The sequence below is a fragment of the Rhagoletis zephyria genome, unplaced genomic scaffold (genome assembly GCF_001687245.7).
Source record: "Rhagoletis zephyria isolate East Lansing unplaced genomic scaffold, Rhagoletis_zephyria_1.1 Rzeph_scaffold_00027, whole genome shotgun sequence".
Classification (NCBI taxonomy): Eukaryota; Metazoa; Arthropoda; class Insecta; order Diptera; family Tephritidae; genus Rhagoletis; species Rhagoletis zephyria.
In genome coordinates, this window is record NW_016157111.1 from 213401 (window position 1) to 233827 (window position 20427).

The window sequence follows — 20427 nt, forward strand, 5'->3', positions numbered from 1 at the left end:
CCCGAGGAATATTTCTGCATCAAAAATAAAATTTTGAAAAAAATGTCGCTTACGTTATTTTGGCGGTTAGGGATCGATATTGTTTAAACTCCAAAAAATCCTCTTCTCATGTTTAATTTAAAAATCGAGTGAAAGATGGTAATAGATAAGTCCCTCAAGTGCGAAAATAACGCATTTTTTAATAAAAAAAATTTACTGTTCAGGAGCTGCATATAAGAAACCTGAGATATGTGTAAAACAGGCAAATTTTTACAATATGAAAATAGACTCCAATAATCCGTACAACCAAATCACCCCTGTATACGTACACGCGACGCTTACGCTCTTTTAGCACCTGCTAACTCTCTGCCCATGCCTGATCTAAAAGCTACAGGTTCTTAAGTTTCTTACGGTAACTTAAGTTTTAACTAACCGCCAACACAGTTTCTCATATAACAGGTTGGCCAAAATATTGAGTTAAGTTTCGGAAATTAAGTCTAGACTAGCTGAGCTTTAAGTGTGCATTCAACAAGTCTCCTTTCTTTCATACGAAGGTGTTTTGCCTTTGGGCACGATTTAACCAACAAAAGTCTTTGTGGTAGTGCTTTTTCTTTGTTTTTTTCTCGGTGTACAATGTGTATGTATGTATGAGTAACGCTGTTGTTAATCAACTTGAAGAATATAGTACATATATGTATGTAGGGATCATACCTCGGCCTGCGTGGTCGTCTGCACGGGGCTGCTGCTGACATTACAGATTACGGCTAATAATATGGCTAAACCTATGAATACTGAATATTGGTGACAGGAGCACATTTTACTGGCAAATATATCAATTGCTTGTTGCCGAACGTTTTCAATGGGTGATGTTCGACTTCGCCTTGAATTGATTGAGAAGTAGTCTTCGAATCCTTTCGTCGCGGTATCTCCTCTCCTTAAATTATTATATGACGTCATTTATAATCCCACAGCCACTATCACAATTTTTGATCAATTTCCGACTTCTTCTGCTCAGTTCTGTAATCGAGTTTGTACGAAAACAATAACTTCAGACTGGATACTCGATGTGATTTGATTTTGGATTTTTATTTAACAATTCGAAGAATCTGAAAAAATTTAATTATAAGCTAATTTAATATGTCTGTAATTTGTATAAAAATACTATATATCTGTGTCCGTATGGAATAGTAGCTTATGTCGAAAGGGTGGCTTTAGTATAATGCGGCGTTCGCAGCATAGGATTGCGAGGGGGTTTGAAGTTTTATAAATTGCACTTTATTTACACAAAATTAACAAAGAACTCAAACATTTTTAGTCGACTTCAAAAAATTAATTCGTCGGAATATTTTTTCTTTTTTTATATATGCAACCGCATAACTTTGGACCACGATTTCAATAATTCTTTTTTTTTATCGGAAAGATGGTACCCCAAGGGTCGTCCCGTAATTTGAAAATTACTTGTTTAATATTAAGTTGTATAAACACAAGATGCGCTCAACTCTCAAAAGTAATAAAAAATTAAAAAAATGAGTTTAATGTTAATTTTAATCGTTTCCTATTTTTCGATGGAAATGGTGATTTTTCACGATTGCTTTTTTTAATATTTCGACTACCGAAAAAATACACTGAACTTTTTATTATATATGTATGTAGCTCATTTTGGCGTAACGAATATTCGAAGTTGGCAAATTAAATCTTCGAATACTTGTTAAGTTCATATCAGTGGTTTGAACCCCAAAACCCTCCCTTTGTGTGCGCACAGTTGCACATTGCACGGATTGCATAGATTGATTGCAAAGTTTTCACATAGGAAAACCGGTTTTTACCGTAGAATCCGTTAGTGATGTGCTGAGCTGATACTTTTAAGTATTGATCGATACTCGGTACCGATTTCAAAAGTATCCAATACTTTCGATACTCGGTACAAAAATATTTAAGTTTCTAAAAAAGCGCACATAGTAGAGATGGGTAACTCAGCGCTGAGCGGAGCTATTGAGCTGACTCCCAGCTGTGTGTCGCACGCTCAGACTCACTTCTAAAAAAAAAAAAATATGACTCAGTAACTCAATAAATATTCGCCACATAGTTGGTACTCAGAGTGAAGAATGAAAATAAAGAGAAAATTCCGAAAAATTTAATTGTTGTGAAAATTTACAATTCGTTCAAGTTATTCCGGGCACCAGCTCTACAGCGCATACCAACTAATTTCCTCTTAACAGCTCTGCAGTGCAAACCAACTCCACAGCGCTCATCAGCTCCACAGCACATATCAACTCTATTGCTTTTAACAGCTCTATAGTGCAAACCAGCTCTACAACACATATCAACCCTATTCTTTGTAACAGGTCTACAGCGCAAACCAGCTCTGCAGCGCTCATCAGCTGAACCAGTGTTGCCAGTAACTGGGTTAATAAAATCCCATCTAAATACAACCTAAATCTCGTTTTATACTAAAGATACAAGAGAAATCCCGCGCTGTATGTATCTATTCTACATAAAATGCTTTCGGATGAAAAGTACAAGTATGTATATACATTAGGGCGCTTCTTTTTGCAACTATTGTTTTTTTTACTCCTACCTCGAAATTTTGTAAAAAACACCTAAAAAAAATCTCCCTGAAAATTTGAAACCTTAATATTAACATTAAGTACTCGCCCAAGGCATGCAAAGATTTCTCATATAAAATACACGTAAACTTTGATTTTTTTTCAAAACTCTACAGCTCTGAGGCATTTTATGGTATAATCTTGGTCGCCAAAACCAGCACCCTAATGTACATAGATTTGCAATACACATAGGATTTATATACATTAGGGCGGGTCATGTTTTTTGAATATGCGCGTATAGCATAAGAGGATTATACTTGTAATTCGACGCAACTTTGCCGAAGAAACCATCGGTCTAAAATCAATTAGGAGTTTGCCATATTGCGAAAATAGGCTTAGATGCAAATGTGGAAATTTTTACTGGAAGTTTTATGAAAAAGAGAAGTGCAGAAATGGATTCCTCATACCAAGAAACCCCTACAACATGTTTTTGTACAAAATTTATGCAATTCTTTGCGATACTTCAGCAAAGTGCTAAGAAACCTATTTTCGCAATTTGGCAAATTCCAAATTGATTTTAGAGCCATGGTTTATTCAGCAAAGTTGCTTAGAATTTTACATATGTATGTGCAATACGCGCTTAGTCGAAAAAATCTCCCACACAAATTTACCCGCCATTATATACCTATATATATATATATATAGTTTACACAAACAGCCTTTTCATTCGTTTTCGCGTTTAAATTGATCAGACAGCTGACACTTCATTAGCTAATCTTAGTTTAAACCAGCCAGCTCGAGTATTTAAACTATGTTTAAGCCACAGCCGTGCACAGAAAAACTGGCCCTAAGTCGCACAATTAGGTTGTTTGTTAAGTAAATTAAATTTGACTACATATATTTAATGCTTTTCGCATAATCTATTTCTCTTTTTCGTTTTGATGTCAGTAACCATTGAACTATTTACTGCCCCTTTGTTAACGACTACCTCCCAAAGGAACCCAGCCTGGACTTTGTTAACATTCACAGAAAGTATACCCATCCAGTAGTAAAAAACTCGATGGATTTGAAAAAGTTAGATCGTATTTTTATTTTATGGCCTACTAAAGTTTTCATGTCTCGGCCTAAGTAGTTGTCAAAAAATTCGAAAAAATGGTTAAAATATATATGTAAGCAAAATTAAAGCTTAAGCATGTATAGTAAAATTGCATGGAAAGTATTTTCGTAAAACATTTTAACCCAATACCTTCCGCCTGAAAGGGTTGTACTGACCCTTACTTCAGGAAACCCCAAAAAAGCAAATTTGGAAGGTCGTTAGAGGATTGATTTATTCTAAAAAATTATTCTTCGGAAAATTTTACTAGGGGTCTTCTCAGGCAAAAACTTCATGTCACCAACGTAAAAGCCTCTATAAACAAATCCAAAAATCAACAAAAAAAACTTGGTATTAGAATACACGCCCTTTATTCAGAGCCTTATAAACCACTTACAAAAGCACAGCCTACATGTAGAGACTTATAAAACCTTTAAAATCCAATTTTGCTTAAAGCTTAGAGGTTTGTGTTATCCTGACAGGTTCATCAATTTAATCAGAGAATATATTTTCTGTATAAAATTTAGGAGGGAACATGACTAGCGGATTTTAATTGACTCGGCCAGAATTACCTAATGCCAGTTCTTTCCTTCAATCAGTTTCATAATTAGACTGCGGATGTTTATGCAGAAAACGAACCTTAAAAATATGTACCACTTAACTGTAAGCAAAATAAATAAATTTGTTAACATATTGTTTATAGTTATGGGGTACATATTTTTAGGCTTCGTTTTCTGCATGAATATCCGCAGTATATTCATAATAAATTCAAATAAGAAACAAGTAAGAAAGTCTAAATTCGGGCGGACCCTAACATTAAACACCCGGCGCATGTGTTAAATATATGACTTTCACCTTTCCGAAAGCTACCGCTACATGGTAAGCCCAGGTGTATAAATTTTGAGTAAATTAGCGTCCTTATGTGAAAAGCGGTCTCAATTTTAGTCCGTTTTCAATAATTTTCATCGTTTTGCTTTTATATGGCAAGCAAAATAACCATACCAAGTGTACATATATGTGATCATAAGTGGGTGGTGCCACGCCCATTTGCCAAAATTGTATCATAAACATATTTCTTTAGCTTTAATATTTACTGATTTATCGAAGATTCTGTATTTCTTTAAATTACCGTTATATGGGATGTGGGCGTGGTTATTGTCCGATTTTAAAAATTTTCGGCAATTTGGTATGCTGTAGCAAGGCTAACAACTTTGCCAAGTTAGGAAGAAATTGGTGCAGCAAAATTTATAATCTTATTTTTCGTCTAAAAATTATTGTAAATATCAATTTGGAGTGAATAATCTTCAGTAGTTACTAAAATATCGCAGTTTTCGTATTTCTTAAAACTACCGTTATATGGGAGGTAGGCGTGGTTATTGTCCAATTTTTCCCATTTTCAATACTATCCGTCCTACGCCAGAAAGAAGTGCACATACCAATTTTCGTTAAGATATCTCAATTTTTACTCTGATCATTTATGTATACATTTGTCTGGCGTATATGCGCTAATCAAGAAGAAGAAAAATAAAACGTCTTCTGCCGAACAAGGGCACCCTAAAGTATTCTTTCAAGGACGATTTGTGTTATATATATTAAGTAAGATACATATTTACATAGACGGGCTAACAAACTTACACACGTACATCATAGTCAATGTGGTTATTTTAGTCGTGTCTAAAATAAGTAAATGCGAAGCAGTATGCATAATGCCACAAAGTTGTTGCTTTCGTTTCAACAGTTTTTACACATATCGTTTACAGGGTAAGCACCTTGCATTACATGAATGCTAGAAATGCAGATAAAGAAAATATGTAGGTGAATACTGCCCTCATTTATGGTTGTTGTATAAATAATTACATTATTTTTTCTTTAAATAAGCCATATGAAAGTGCACACCCATATGAGCAAGTCGCCTTAGTATGTAATACATATGTATGCATGTGTGTTAGTAAAGGATGGTTAAAGAATCCAAAAAAAAAACGGTTGCCACCAGGGATGGAATTCAAAAAATTTCAAAATGTGCCTCATGGTAATCAAAAATAGTGCCGAAAAGAAGATGAAAGTGCCACGAAATGTCTTTCTTTTAAGGCCTTTTAAGAACAATATGCTTTTAGAAATAGTATTTTTAAAATATACTGAGGTAATAAATAATTATTAATTCACCAAATTATTACAGTCAATGAAATTGATGAAGGATTCTTATGACATACATATATGCATAAATTCATAGTAAAATAACACAGCCTTCTAATTATATATATGTAGAAATATATGTGTTTACACATGTATGTATGTACCTATATACGAAATAATGGCAGTGAGACAACAATGGGTAATGGGTTTTCGCAACAACAAACTTTTAATACAGAATTCTTAGAGAGATTCTATTTAAGATTACTATTTTACGCATTTTTTCGATATAAAGCTTGTTTGAACGTTTTTTAAAAGGATGAAAATATATCACATGGTAAGCAAAAAATTATCAAAAATCAACGGTATTTTGTAGAAACTTGCACTTTTATTTAATGGACTATTAAACTGCAAACTTAGAATCTTTCTAAAGTTCTGAATCAAAAGTTTGTTGTTGCGAAAACTTATTTTTTTTTGTGCCGGGCATACGCAATAGAACTCAGTTTTTTGTCAAGAGCTGCCACACAATATTTCTCACGCCCCTTATTTTAATTTTTTAGTGCTTTTAATTTTAACTTTTTGTAATTTTTTTATCTATAATATAGTACTTATGTGATTTTTTGTTATATAGTGTATCGATATATTATGCTAAGTTTCTATAATTTATCATTGTGCCAAAATAGGATGAATTGTGCAAAAAGTGTCTCTGAAAATGAAGTGCCAAAAATGGCACTATTGTGCCTACTGCCTGCCAGTTGCCACCCATTAGAGCAGGCCTTCTCAAAGTGGGTGACTCGGCATCCTGGGGTGCCGCTAGTGGCTAGCGTATAATAGTGGTGCGGACAAATTATTTAGACTTTCCATACACAACGCAAGCGGTTTGATCGTACTTCAATATGGTGGCCAGAAAATCAAAAAAATTTGATTTTTATTAAAATTACCTTCAGCGGCTCGTCAAACCCCATACACAACACAAATAACTTGCAGCAAAGGGATATTTCGCTCTTAAGCGTAGTTCCCCAGTACGTTCTGTCAACGTAAAATTTAATCAGAAAATTTTCAGAAAAACAAACGAAAACGTACCCTTTTCACAACCACTTTCGGTACTTTTGTAGACCTAATCCGCGTTTCATCCACTTTTCTTCCCCTTTTTGGATACATTTTCGGATTTTTTGCTGGCTGGGCTATTCTCGTAACAAGCGCAGCAGCTTCGCACACGTGTATATATTACCTATTCTTTGGAACTTCTCAATCACACTGTCAAAGAGCGAATCAACACGATTTTAGAGGCAGTCTTCTCATGTTAGTGAGGGACCCATTCGCAATGCAAATCGAAGAAGAACGAAGTACTTCAGACTTACGCCACTAGCGACGAAATTTTTAAAGCTGTCGACAAATTTGTGCAGAGCAATGGTTTGAAATGGAGCAAGTGTGCGGATATTTGCGGTGGTTGGAAAAAAGAAAGGAGCGATGTCTAGGATGAAGAAAGAGGCAGAAAACGCCACGAGAAGTCACTGTATGATNGTCGACAAATTTGTGCAGAGCAATGGTTTGAAATGGAGCAAGTGTGCGGATATTTGCGGTGGTTGGAAAAAAGAAAGGAGCGATGTCTAGGATGAAGAAAGAGGCAGAAAACGCCACGAGAAGTCACTGTATGATCCCTCGGTATTCCCTGGCGACTAGGAAGATGCCGCCACTAGATTTAAAACCCGTATTGGATGACGCTGCGAAGATAACAGAGGCCTGAGAAATTAAAATACATCTCTGGTTTTGTCTGGCACGTCGCGATTTTTTTTATTGGTGACATATATATCTTAGTATTTCTAGTAATTTGCATGAAAACTCCACAAATAAACAAAGTAATCAGAAAAACGTATATAACTCCGAAGTTAACGCTATGAGAATTGATAACAGTCACTAGCAATTCCTATATAACATTCAAAAAATTAAAATTATTTATCACTTAAATTACTTTCGTGAAACTGGCTGTAAAAATTATTTTCTTAGCGTCAACACGTATTACCAGCGTTAACTTGGAAGGTTTAGAAAAAACCATTGTCGAATATTTTCCCAACATTGGCTCTGAGGATGGCTTCAGCTGGATAACAAAACCGAAAATCAATTGCAACTCATAATAAGGGCCTAAAAATCACTAGTGCTAAAAATTGTTTGAAATTAGTGTCTAGCCGCCATAAAGTAAAAAACAAATGCAAAATCATAAATTTTTCACAGTTTTCTAACACTTCGCCGATGGTGTAAAGCAAAATTCTGTTCGACAAAAAAATCGATACCCAACGAAAATTTCGACACGGTTGCATAGCTCATAATTCCCCTTTCGATGTTGCGCTGGTTATCGAAGATCGAACATCGAAAGGGGAATTATGAGCTATGCAACCGTGTCGAAATTTTCGTTGGGTTTCGATTTTTTTGTCGAACAGAATTTTGCTTTACACCATCGGCGAAGTGTAAGAAAATTGTTGCGCTGGTTATCGAAGATCGAACATCGAAAGGGGAATTATGAGCTATGCAACCGTGTCGAAATTTTCGTTGGGTTTCGATTTTTTTGTCGAACAGAATTTTGCTTTACACCATCGGCGAAGTGTAAGAAAATTGTGAAAAATGTATGATTTTGCATTTGTTTTTTATGTCGGCTAGACACTAATTTCAATTTTTTTTTATTAATTTCATGCAGTTCTAACGTCGTGAATATTAAACACAAGCTCGAAAGGCTGGTTTTACTTGTGAAAGAAAATCCCAATACTCAGTTGGCACGATCTCTGAGAACAAAATCGTAAGCTGTTGATAGTTTTAAAATATTTTAAATAGATTTGGCTCACAAACGGCTCTTTAGACAGTCAGAAGTTTTTAATAAATCTGTAGACAAATTTCATAAATATATTTTATGTCAAATTATATTCGAAAGACTACATTCAAACTCTCCTAAACATTTTCCACTCCTGACCAGGTTACCAAGCTCTCATCCTCTGACGAATCGTTGAACCAGAACTCCGTTGTACTAGTTTTTACCACGTTATTATAAACTCGCTTTCTTTTTTATTTCATTTTAATTTGCACAAATTTACATATATATGTATAAACACACTATTTAGTTTGCTCGATTTGTAAACAAAACTTCTCAGCGGTGAAAAATATACTATTGTAAACGACATAACCGAGCGAAATTCACAATAGCGCTATTCTTCATCGAATGAGCGTCATAATACCAAATGAAAATTCGTTCGATCAGCACTGTCGACCACAGTCGAATGCAACTTAAATAGCGGCCTTACTTTTACATTTCTGTGTGAGACTGCATTTTCAACAAATGCTTACATAAACAATTAATTTTTAAGCAAAAAAAAAAACACAACCGATTTCAATTCCCATCTAAGAATTTAAGATTATCGTTAATCTATTCATGATCCAATAATCGGATTAAGACCAAATTAGACCACCTGTCAGGTAACACCCTTCTTTAAAAAAGAATTATAGTAATCGGTTAACGTGGTATAAAGTTATGCGGTAACATAGAAAATGATTGAAATTCACTCGGAAGTGATTTGTAGAACCTGCCTCATTATCTTCACCATAAAGTCATCAAATGTTCGGCTCACTCATGATTTTGTACGTGGAGTATTTGTAAAATAAATAGTTAATTTATGTTGATGGAATCATTTTAATTTTTATTGCTTCGACTTTTAAGGTGGGACGAAAAATATTTATCACTCTCATTTTTAAAACACAAAACTTGAAACAACAAAACGGCTAAGCTTTTAACGCCAAACTTTTAATCCAGAAACTGACCATAGATAAAAGAACGAGCCTAGAAAAATCGATGACAAACAACCAAACAAGCAAGAAACACAAAATGTGTTCCACCGTCTCATCCTCTTCAAGACAGGATGGGCGAATGGACTTGTCATTTATGCCAATCACAGTCAGGTGTTTGTGCCACGTGAAGTGACCAGTCAGGAGTCCAACAAGTTGTCTGCAGTGTGGTCTGCTCAGTGAGAGCAAAAAACGAGATAGATCTTCTGAGATTGAAGGCAACATGAGTTGCATCCCCTCTATGCCTCCTAGTCATTGCTGAGGGAAGTATTCACCCAGTTTCTGAAGGCTGCTTCGATGGTCGAAAGTGAGTATGCTAAAACTGGTTGTGGACCGAGGAATGCCTGGTCTGAGCCAATTCTGGCCAAATGGTCGGATGTCTCATTACCAGGTACTCCTGAGTGACCTGGCACCCAGAATAAAGCAAGCTCGTTAGGTTTACCACCATAAATTAGTCGATAATTGCATTGCCGAACTAATTTGGAAGTAGTTAGAGGGCTGGCCTATGCCTTAAGTGCAGCTTGGTTGTCTTTGCAGACACGTAAACTCCTTCCGCAGCCTGGAAGACCGAAGCATATTGCCCAACAGAAAAGTGAAGCTTATCCCCATTAAGTTCGAAAAAGAGCCCAGATCATGACCCAGAGTCAGTTTTGGAGTCATCAGTAAAGATTCGACAATGTGAGAGTTCGGTCTCAGTGATGGAATTAAACCAGCATTCAGTCTCAGGGAACTCAACATTATAGAATCTCTTCAACAAAGGTAATGGTGGCGTATTAAGCAACCATTTTGGTTCTTTACCCACTTACAACTCATGGGCTCCCATATTTTTTCACGCCAACGTAGAGACCCCGTCGAGTCCACCTGGACCACTTTGGGAATCACTGCGTCAAACTCTAGCTCGTTCTATTTGTGTCATACGATCACACGCAAATCACATCGCTCAAGCGCTTAGCATAATGTGTAAGCGCCATGTAGTGATTAACAATTTTTGAAATAATTTTTGAATACTTAAACTCAAAGTGAACCTAACCTTGGATTGATGCCAATAGTTTCATGGAATTCAAAGTCGACCTTAAAACATATATTATTGAAATTATGACACGCACTTGAAATTAATTAGGCATTTTAGAAACACTATGCAGCCTTCCGACTAAAATATTAAAGGCTTAACTACATATATTTATATGTACGAGGACTTCGATTTGGTTTGAATTTTTAATATCTATTTTTGCGGACATCCTTACTGAATACATAGTACAAAATGCAGTATGCAATGGTTCACGGTTGACTTATATTTTTAAACATTTACATAAATACAAATATTAATTGTACGCTGTCAGGTATACAGGGCAAAGATAGCTGAATACAACGTGTTCACTTTGAAACCGAGCCAAATGGAGGAAGTTCGTTGCAAAATTTCCGGTGTCGCGTGAGTGAAACAACTGTTACTTCTTAAAATACTTTTGTAGAAGCATAAATAAATGGAGTCTCAAATTTAGAAGGTCTTTAAGAGGTGGGGTATACTTACACATACATATAGATATATGAGGTTATTCACGTCAAATGTCCCAAGCGCGCAGGATGGTGCAAAACAAGCCACTTTTCGACTAGCTGGGAATTACACAGCAAATGGGAAAAATAATTCGAAAACTATGATTTCTATAGATTTTTGTACGGGATATCCGATGGTACTATGGATTTTCCAAAATTTTCCCATTTTCATGGTGAAAATTCTGAACGAAAATTTATTTGTAATTTTTCTCAATTAGGGTCATTTTTAATATTGTTTTTAGTTATCTCAGTCGAAAGATCAAGTCTTTTTACATAGAAATCATTAATAAAAAAAATAACTTTTTTATTTTTCCGAGTTATAAAGCCTTTTAGAGCGGTAGGCGAAAAATAGCTTGTTTTGCACCGCTCTGCGCGCTTGGGTCATTTGACGTAAATCGCCTCATATACAAAACGGAAGAAAACACGCGCTGCTGGGAAGACATTGTTTCATAACACGAAAGACAGAAATTATTTGGGTTTGATGATAATTATAAATAAAGCTAGGAATGTCATGCAGTTATATACAAAAGTTCAGATCATACCTGTTAAATTATTATTAATAATCATAATGATTATTAATTAAAGCATGTTTTTTGGGTAACCGTTTAATGATTAAAAACCATTATTTCTACATTTTTAATTATTAATAATTAATTACTTTCAAAAAAGAATATTAATTAATTTATTTTAATTACATTATTACAGTGTTATTTTTAATTATTTTCAATTACTTTTTAATTACATGATTAATATAATTATTTTCAATTGTTTTTGACTTTTAACGATCAATATGCAAATAATATGGATACCTATGTATGACTATATGTAAGATCTGCTCCAATGCTTCGTCTACAAAATTCTTTCTGAAAGTATTAAAGAATAGCAAAGGCACTTGACAATGTCTGTAATATCTCATTCCTTACTTGTAAGCTACAGTACAGTTTGATTAAATTTGATTATTTTTAATTATTTGATTATTTTTCACTATTTGATTTTTTTTGATTATTTTTTTAATGGAAATTAATCATGATCATTTTTGATTATTTTTCATTATAAATTATTATTAATTTCTCGGTTATGCAAGAAAATTAAAATAATCATTACAATGAAAAAATGCAAAAAAGTCAATGATTACTAATCGTAATGGAAATGTAACAGTTCTGGTTCACATTAATATTTGGGAAACAATTATAGGTAATGTGTCAAGAGATGTCGCACTGACTTTATTGTGCGTTTATTGTAAAATATACTAAAACATTCGCAATAAATATGTAAAAATAGGAATTTTTTGCAAAATATGCAAAAGCATGCAATTACTGAAAAATATGTACTAAAGATTGAATGCAATTTTAAATGAAATTTCATGATTCGTAAAGATAACTTAACAATTTCCATTTAATTATACCCAATAAAAACATGCGTTTGCATGAGATTCCTACCCCAGTTATAAAGAAGGTTCAAACGTTTCTCTGAAACTTTTTCCGTTAAAACTTATAACCAGGGAACGGATTTTTAGGACCTAAAGTAGTATAAAAAAGGCAAAATAAAATATCGATATAGGCTAGAAGAGGCAAAATAATTTAGGGAAGTAGGCAGGAAAAGTCACTAGAAATCGTAGAAAAAGCAAAAGAAGGCACTAAAAAAAGACAAAAGCTGAAAAATAATCAAAAAATACATTTATTTTAGAAATTTTTATTTTACAAGTAAAAAGAGAAAAACGCCTGGTTTCATTATATGAAAAATTTGTTCTTTGAATCCTTGACTATTTTCTCCTTTCGAATTTTTAACGCACAAAACTTTAATCTCTATAGTTGTAGTAACATTGAACCACAAGATGCATTTTGAAGTTACCTGGCAGCATTTTCATTCCATTTTCGCTAAAAAAAGCCCTGAATGTACTAAACGTGCGCTCGACGTGAGTTGATACAAGTGGCGCCTAATTTAAATATGGAACATTTAAAGGGTCCACACTCACCGACGTAAACGTACGTTAACGTGCCAGCTGACACGATCAAGCTTATGAGAGCGCCATGTAAATGAAAACTCACCATCGTATACGTGCGACAGTTACGCGAGACGCGAACTGCTTCTCTCTCTCTTTAACAGTAAATTTTATATGTTGCTATGTCAAACAGGTACGGCATACGTATACCTGACAGTTGTCTCTCTCGCACCACTCCCTTAGCAGTGGCACCGTGTTGCTTCTTTGCAAATTTACTTGGAAAAAGTGTAGTTTTGGTGTGAAATAGAAGTATAAACTTTTGTGCAATATGTTTATTTGGATATACATATGAAGCACATTTAACTGATGAAAACATAAACATTTACATAAAAGTCCCAGTAGTTTTATATTAATTTTGAGATCTTTTGCAGTTTTTATACAGCTAAATAGCACATAATTTACGTAATTCACGTAGATACTGTAATATTACGTTCAATATTTCGTTTAAAATTCCATATTTCCTGCAAATACATTGGAGTTTACAAAAGGAATTTCACTACTAATTGCCTACTTTGCGTGCTTTTCCACTACCATTTACGCACCAAGGGATTGTGTGAGCAAATCCAATTTTTGGCAGCCAATGTCAGTTACGCGGTTTTGCAGAATGACGATACGCGGTTTTGTACTTTGAACGACGATATGTATATGGTTGCATGATATCTTCATATATATTGCAAGTATATATGGAAATCTCCAAACATGCTGGCATTTTTGCATTATCGCACGGGTTATATCTAAATAGTGATATTTAAATGCTTCATGATTTTAGACACATACTAAAGAGTCATGCAGACCCCAGTAGAAATTTTAAGCATACGACATCGCTGTTGGTGGCATGAGCTTGCTGCTGTGTATACATGCCAATATAAATGAACCTTCATTTCCATTTAACACGCGTGGTTTCTCAGGGCGTATGCGTACCTTAATCATGCACTTGTACTACTGCTGTATGCATATGGCGGTATTAATGTTTCAAATATACAAAAATGCATTAATGGAACAGTATTAAGGCATTCTTACAAGATATCTATCCCCATATGTAAATGCTACTTTTTTGATACATTTTAATATACGGGGACATAAAAACAAGTAGCATTTACATATTCAAATGCATATCTTGTAAAAGCACGTTTGTGCTGAAAATAGTATCCCACAACACGTCTGTTCACTAAAATTTTTGTACAAGACTGAAAATATTACGAAAATTCCACTTCAAATTTATCAAGAAATGTACTTAACACACCGACAACGTTCATTCGCTTGCAATTCGCTGGAATTTGAATTTATTCGTGGAAATTCATGACTACGAATGAATTGTTCACACTATTTACTTAAATAGCAAGCATTCTTCACGAATGCATAGTCCCCTTTCAGACAAGTCAAGTCTTGAAAGCAATTTTTATCGCATTCTCTTTTGTGTTTTCTCTTTGCTTCCACACGCGTCAAGTTTTATTGAATTCAAGTCCTTGGATCTTTAAATGGGAAGCAACGAAAAGATCAAAAGAGAACAAGAAAACTTGAAACGAATTGACGGTACGGAGGTATCTGTACTCTTCCCACCTCCTTCGCCAGCGAACGAGCAGACTTGAAAGCAAGACTTGACGTGTCTGAAAGGGGACATACAACCGATTTCTACTGGGGTACATTACACGTATATATTTACACATACATACATATCGTCGTTTAAAGTACAAAACCGCGTATCAACAAAATGCAAAACCGCGTATCAAGATAATGCAAAACCGAGTATGTGAATTATGTAAATTATCTTCTAGAGAGTAAAAACACTCATATTTCAAAATGGTTCTCTTTTTTTATAAAGCAATCGCATACCTGGCTAGGGATGTTCCGATACAAGTAAATACGAGTATGTACTCGATACTTTTGGTTCGATACCAACTACTTTTTTACTCGAATCGTTGTTTCGATACTTACTTGGTATCGAAAGAATAGTACTTGTATCGAATCGATTTAGTGAAGTTGCATATCCTGTCGAAAATAATTGCTTCGTTTTCATGAAAAAAATAGTTTTAAGCAATTACACCCCCAAATTCTAAAGTGTGGATATTATTTTACAAAGTTAGTGATAGCTACGGTAACCATCCGTCCTTTATATTAAAGGGCAGTCCTTTATTTTAACCCCCTGTCCTTTATAAGTTTTGTCAAAATAAAGGACACCTTTTGTCCTTTATTTCTTTAACTGTCCTTAAAATCGGCTCTGTATTTTTCAGAGTTAATAATTTCAGAGTTGATAAATTTTTAAACGCAGAATATGAAAAATAAAAATGTCCCTTATGAAATATAATAAAAACCTTCGCCAGTTTGTTTCTCACCCCACTTAAGGGTTTCTATTTAATCGGAAATCTTTGTACAATCTATAAAGCACGGGGAAAGTTGTGCCCAGGATGGTGTTGCACGCTGACGTTTCCAGTTCCACTGAATTCGTAATTCACTGGAGCCTTCATTTTTTCACTTAATATGATTAATTTTTATTTTTTTTTTATGGAAGCTTACGAAATTTTGTCGGCCGCTGTGGTGTAGTGGTAAGCAGTGCGCGCTTTCACTCATCAGCACCTGGGTTCAAGCCCTGGTCAAGACAACATCGCAGAAATATAGAAAAAGGTTTTTTCTTAACATCAGTCGACCCTCGACAGGCAATGGCAAACCTCCGAGTGTATTTCTGCCATGAAAAACAGCTTCTCATAAAAATACAATCATCGTTCGGAGTCGGCGTAAAACTGTAGGTCTCTCCGCTTTGTGCGACAACATCAAGGCGCACGCCACAAATCGGAGGAGAAGCTCGGCCAAACACTAACATATGTGTAAGCGCCAATCTATTAATATTATTATTACGATATTTGCAAAAGACCAGTTCAGCCAGATGCCTGAACTTTTATTTGATTATATAAAATTTTTTAGTGCAAAATGCAGATAAAGTAGCAATTTTGAAGAAAATGTATTCTCCTGTTCCAGTTAATGAATGTTATATAAAAAAAAACTAGTTGAAACCAATTGTATGGCTCTCCCAGAACAAATAAAAGACATAAAAAAAAATTTTAAATGTTATAAAAAAATACTCACCAAAATAAATATTTGTTTGGTTTTTAGTAAAAATTGGTTGAAAAATGAAGGTTCCGGTGCATTATGAACATTAAATTCCAATTTTGAACCACTGTGTGCTGGCTTCGTCGTGCTGTATGAATTATGGTAAACGCATTTTGGTAGCAAAGGATGGCGAAGTCCTTGAAGAGGATTTGGCTTAATTTTTCGCTATAGAAGGGGAACTTGTACAGTTAAATAACATAATTAACTGGTAAATATTTGATTTAAATTACGATATGGGTAAGGTACTTTTATCATACAAGTTGTATGTACGTATTTCCAAAACAGTTTGAAAAAAATGTCCTTTATTTTACGTTTGTTAATATGGTCACCGTAGTGATACCACAACAAAGTGCAAGCAATGCTTTGTAGCCGTAAAGTTTTGTGGGATCCTTTCAAAGGATGAATTTTTTGTATATGTAATCGTATTACTTCTACACCTTTTCAAGTTCAAAATGAGAAACTATGAGATTGTAATGGGAAAATGTAAGATTATATTGAGAAACTGTAATTTTTAATGGGAATGCGTAAATTGAAATTGAGAAATGTAAGTTTAAAATGAGAAAATGTAAATCAAAATGGGAAAGTGTAAAATTCTATTGAGAATATATAACTTCATATTGAGAAATGTAAGTTCATATTGAGAATGTGTAAATTTAAAATAAGAAGAAGTAAATTCAAAATGAGCAAACGTTAATTCAAAATGAGAAAAACGAAATTCAAGATGATAATGTAAAATATCAAACAGAAGAAATTGGGTTTTTATTTCAGTAACAACCACACGACCGAAGCGTGGGGTGGGGCTGGGTAGGAAGACTCATTGAGCGTTGGCAAAACATGGGGAATATTGATATTTTCGATGCAGCAATTGAATTAAAAATATACAGGAAAAAGGAGAAATTGAACTTCGATAAACGTGGTGGAATGCAATAATGTCAATGACATTAATACAGAGGCCAAAAGTGAAATAATGCCATGACATTAATACTCAGACCAAAAGCGAAATTATGTCAATTGACATTAAGTCCCTTTGGAATTGATTCACCCTCTAAAAGTAGAATATGTAATGATATATAAATAATTTTTTTATTTAGACCTAAACTCACAAAAGGAAAGTGTTTTGATGTCATCGAAAATATGGCCTGTGTATTAATGCCATTGATAATAATTCACTTTTCAATTGTGTTATTAATATGAGTGACATTAATTCCATTGCCATTATTGCATGTCACCATAAATGCCTAAGTATTAACTCAGAGTGAAATGTATTTATTGATTTAAATAGTTACACATCCCAGCTATACAAATAAACTCATAAAAATAAATTAGTTTTGAGATGCTTTATGATCTTAAAACTTTATCTAACCCTTGGTTTTCATTACGCCAAAGTTACTGGCATCAAAAACTGTCTTAATTAACAGCTGTTCACTTGGTGTCAAATACATCATAAAAATTGACCAAATGTAGATATCGCAGTGCATGTCAAAGACTGTCGTCAAATTTTGGTGTCAGGCGATTGACATTCAGTTTTTCATCACTGTTATCAAATGTGAAGTGAAGTTTTTGGCGGAAGTCAAAAATCCCAGCCGTTTAGCTGTGGACAAACCAAAAATGTGGGTTGATAGAACTCTTCATAACATGTTATCTATTTTGTTCCTTGTTTACTTAAGATCTCGCTTCAAAAAGCAAAATCATACGTTGTCATAAATGTACGACTTTTTTATTCGCTGCATATAAACATACGCCTAATTCCATATGTATATAACAGGGGTGGGCAAGGCCGAGGCCGAAAAGAGCCACACGTAAATTCAAATTTGTAGCATGAGCCACAAAAAAAACACAAAAAGAAAAATTTTATTTTTAAATAAAATTATTATTAGAAATGACAAACATTAAGGGCTGGTTTCTACAACTCAACTTAACTTAGTTTAGCCACTTTTTGGACTTAAGTCAAAAGTTAGCCTACGTTTTACACAGCTTATTGGCTTAACTAAGTTAAGTTGAGTTGGAAAAACCAGCCCTAATTTTATAAATATTATTTATAGATATGAAAGAAAATTCAAAAGATCCCGTTGGCCAAATTTTCAAAATCTGGTTTTACGTCATTTAAAGCCGTTCGTAACAGTTCTGTTAAATGTTGGTTGGTCAATAGGTACGTTCGTTTGAATCTCCAGTAAAAAATGTCCCTCAACGAAAGTCCGGCGAAATGTCATCTGTTCTTTCAAACGAGAAAAATATCCAAAATACTAGGCGAACAGAAAATTTGCAGATACTTGCAAGTTAGACGAACAGCTGATAGAAATTTTGTTTACATTCAAAAGTATAAAATTGAAAACGTAAAAAACAAATCCCGAAGTCTTACCCTGACACAGTTCACTGACTAAACGAATAATTACTTACTTCCTACAAGTTTAATCAGTCGCATTTTACTATTTTAACTTTCAAACCTTCAAATTCAATTTAGGGATTTGCGTAAATGTAACCAGCTGTTTTTGATCAGCTGTTTTCTTGTTGGCAAATTGCAGTTGGCAAACATTTTTTGCAGCAGAAACAGTTCCCCTCAAAATCAAGTGTAATTTTGCTCTCTCAATTTCCCCTACTTTGCAAGTTTTTTGCGTAGGCTAACACAAAAAGCTGATAGTTTTTATAACTTTCAATAATCAGGTGCGCGAATGCAACTAATTGTGAACGATACTTTGACTTTACACATTTCATTGTAGAGTACAAACACTCACAGTTATACGTTGTACCAAAATTTGAAAATATACGGAACGTAGCTGTTTTCAACAACGGATATTTTAAATCTGGTCCTTGTTGCCGGGATTCAAGCAATGGCAAAGCCTTATGTTGAATTTCCAGTCTTATCCTCTTTTAATTCCAAAAACTTCAACTCTTCTTCGCTTATCTTAAAAAGGAGTTTTGTAAATTCATCCTCAATTATATTACATAAAAATGGGTTTATGAAGTATGCAAACGTACATTTAAATAATTTCAAATCGGCAAAACTTTTTTCAAAATCTGCTTTTAAATCATTTGCAATATTTTTTCTAGACATGGAAAATTATGAAATATTCTTTTTTTTTGAGATCATAAATAAAAATACGTAGTTTCGCTTCAAAACTTAAAATAATTTGCGACAAATAAAAACGACTCTTATTCTCTGCTTGTAGAGACAAATTCAAGTTTTGCAAATGTTCTATCATATCGGTAAAGAGCCGCGATTGCCCAACGTTGGTATATAACGTGAAGTATGTAAAAATTTCTTTCGTCTTTGTGAAGTAAGAAAAATAAATATAAATAAAATTATAGCTCCCAAAAAATTAGTTTCAAAATGCTGCATTAGCTAAATTTTTGGATTGTTTTGATATTTTTTTTGAGATATTTATTTGCAAAAAAATACTTAATTGTATTTATTTTTGGATGCGAAGCTAAGAAAAACAATATGAATAGTTAATCACATTAATATAAGTTCAACTTAATCTCTTTTTCGATTTGTGTATTCATTCTTATTTCTAAATTTTCAGTAATTTTTTTCTGGAAAATTCGAAAAAGTTCGAATAAAATCGAATTCGCACCACCAAGTTTCGAATCGAATAATCCAATGGTTGGGCAATGTTTTAAATTCCCAAGTGTATGGATAAAAATGTATATATGTATATTTTAATATTTTTGTTCTCTGATATTTTCTCTGTTTACACGGTTGTTGACAATTTTGGTCTGGATAACACCGGTTTACAAATATTTAATGATTTATTTACCCAAGAAACAAAACCATACAATTCCCATATAAAATCGGTCGCGGGTCAGAAAACCTACGTAAAATTTTTCTTTGATGTAGATTTCGATATATTGCCACATACGGTATTAAAAGATGGTCGACAATAAAAACCGATCAAAACAGATGATGTATCAAATGAGAGGTAATTAAATTTGCTATCTTACGCGTTTTTTAGATATATACAAAGATATTTTTTTTTTTACAAAACTGGGAAAATTTTCGATTTATATTGTATATGTATGTATGTATTAGAATGTATCACCAAAAAAAGTTGCGGTTTTTCCGGCGGGATTAAAAAATCTAGTATATTTTAGGATTTCTACCAAAATATTTCGGAAAACTATTAAGATTTACGTGAGCTGGACCAGTTTGAAAATACTTCTAAAAATTGAGTTTTTATGAATAAAGATAGTTTCTT

The 20427-nt window shown here is 33.8% G+C and overlaps 1 protein-coding gene across 9 annotated transcripts in view; it reads right to left on the reverse strand.

Moving 5' to 3' along the window:
* Mmp1 (Matrix metalloproteinase 1) overlaps positions 1-20427 on the reverse strand; it is a 404544-nt gene that overhangs the window by 149999 nt on the left and 234118 nt on the right. For all 9 annotated transcript variants that reach the window (XR_001847613.1, XR_001847615.1, XM_017616709.1 and 6 more), the window contains exon 2: positions 691-1085. Coding sequence is in view for 7 of the 9 variants with exons in the window: in XM_017616709.1 (XP_017472198.1) it covers positions 691-936 (246 nt within the window). In the remaining 2 variants the exon portion in view is untranslated. The remainder of the gene's footprint in view (positions 1-690; positions 1086-20427) is intronic.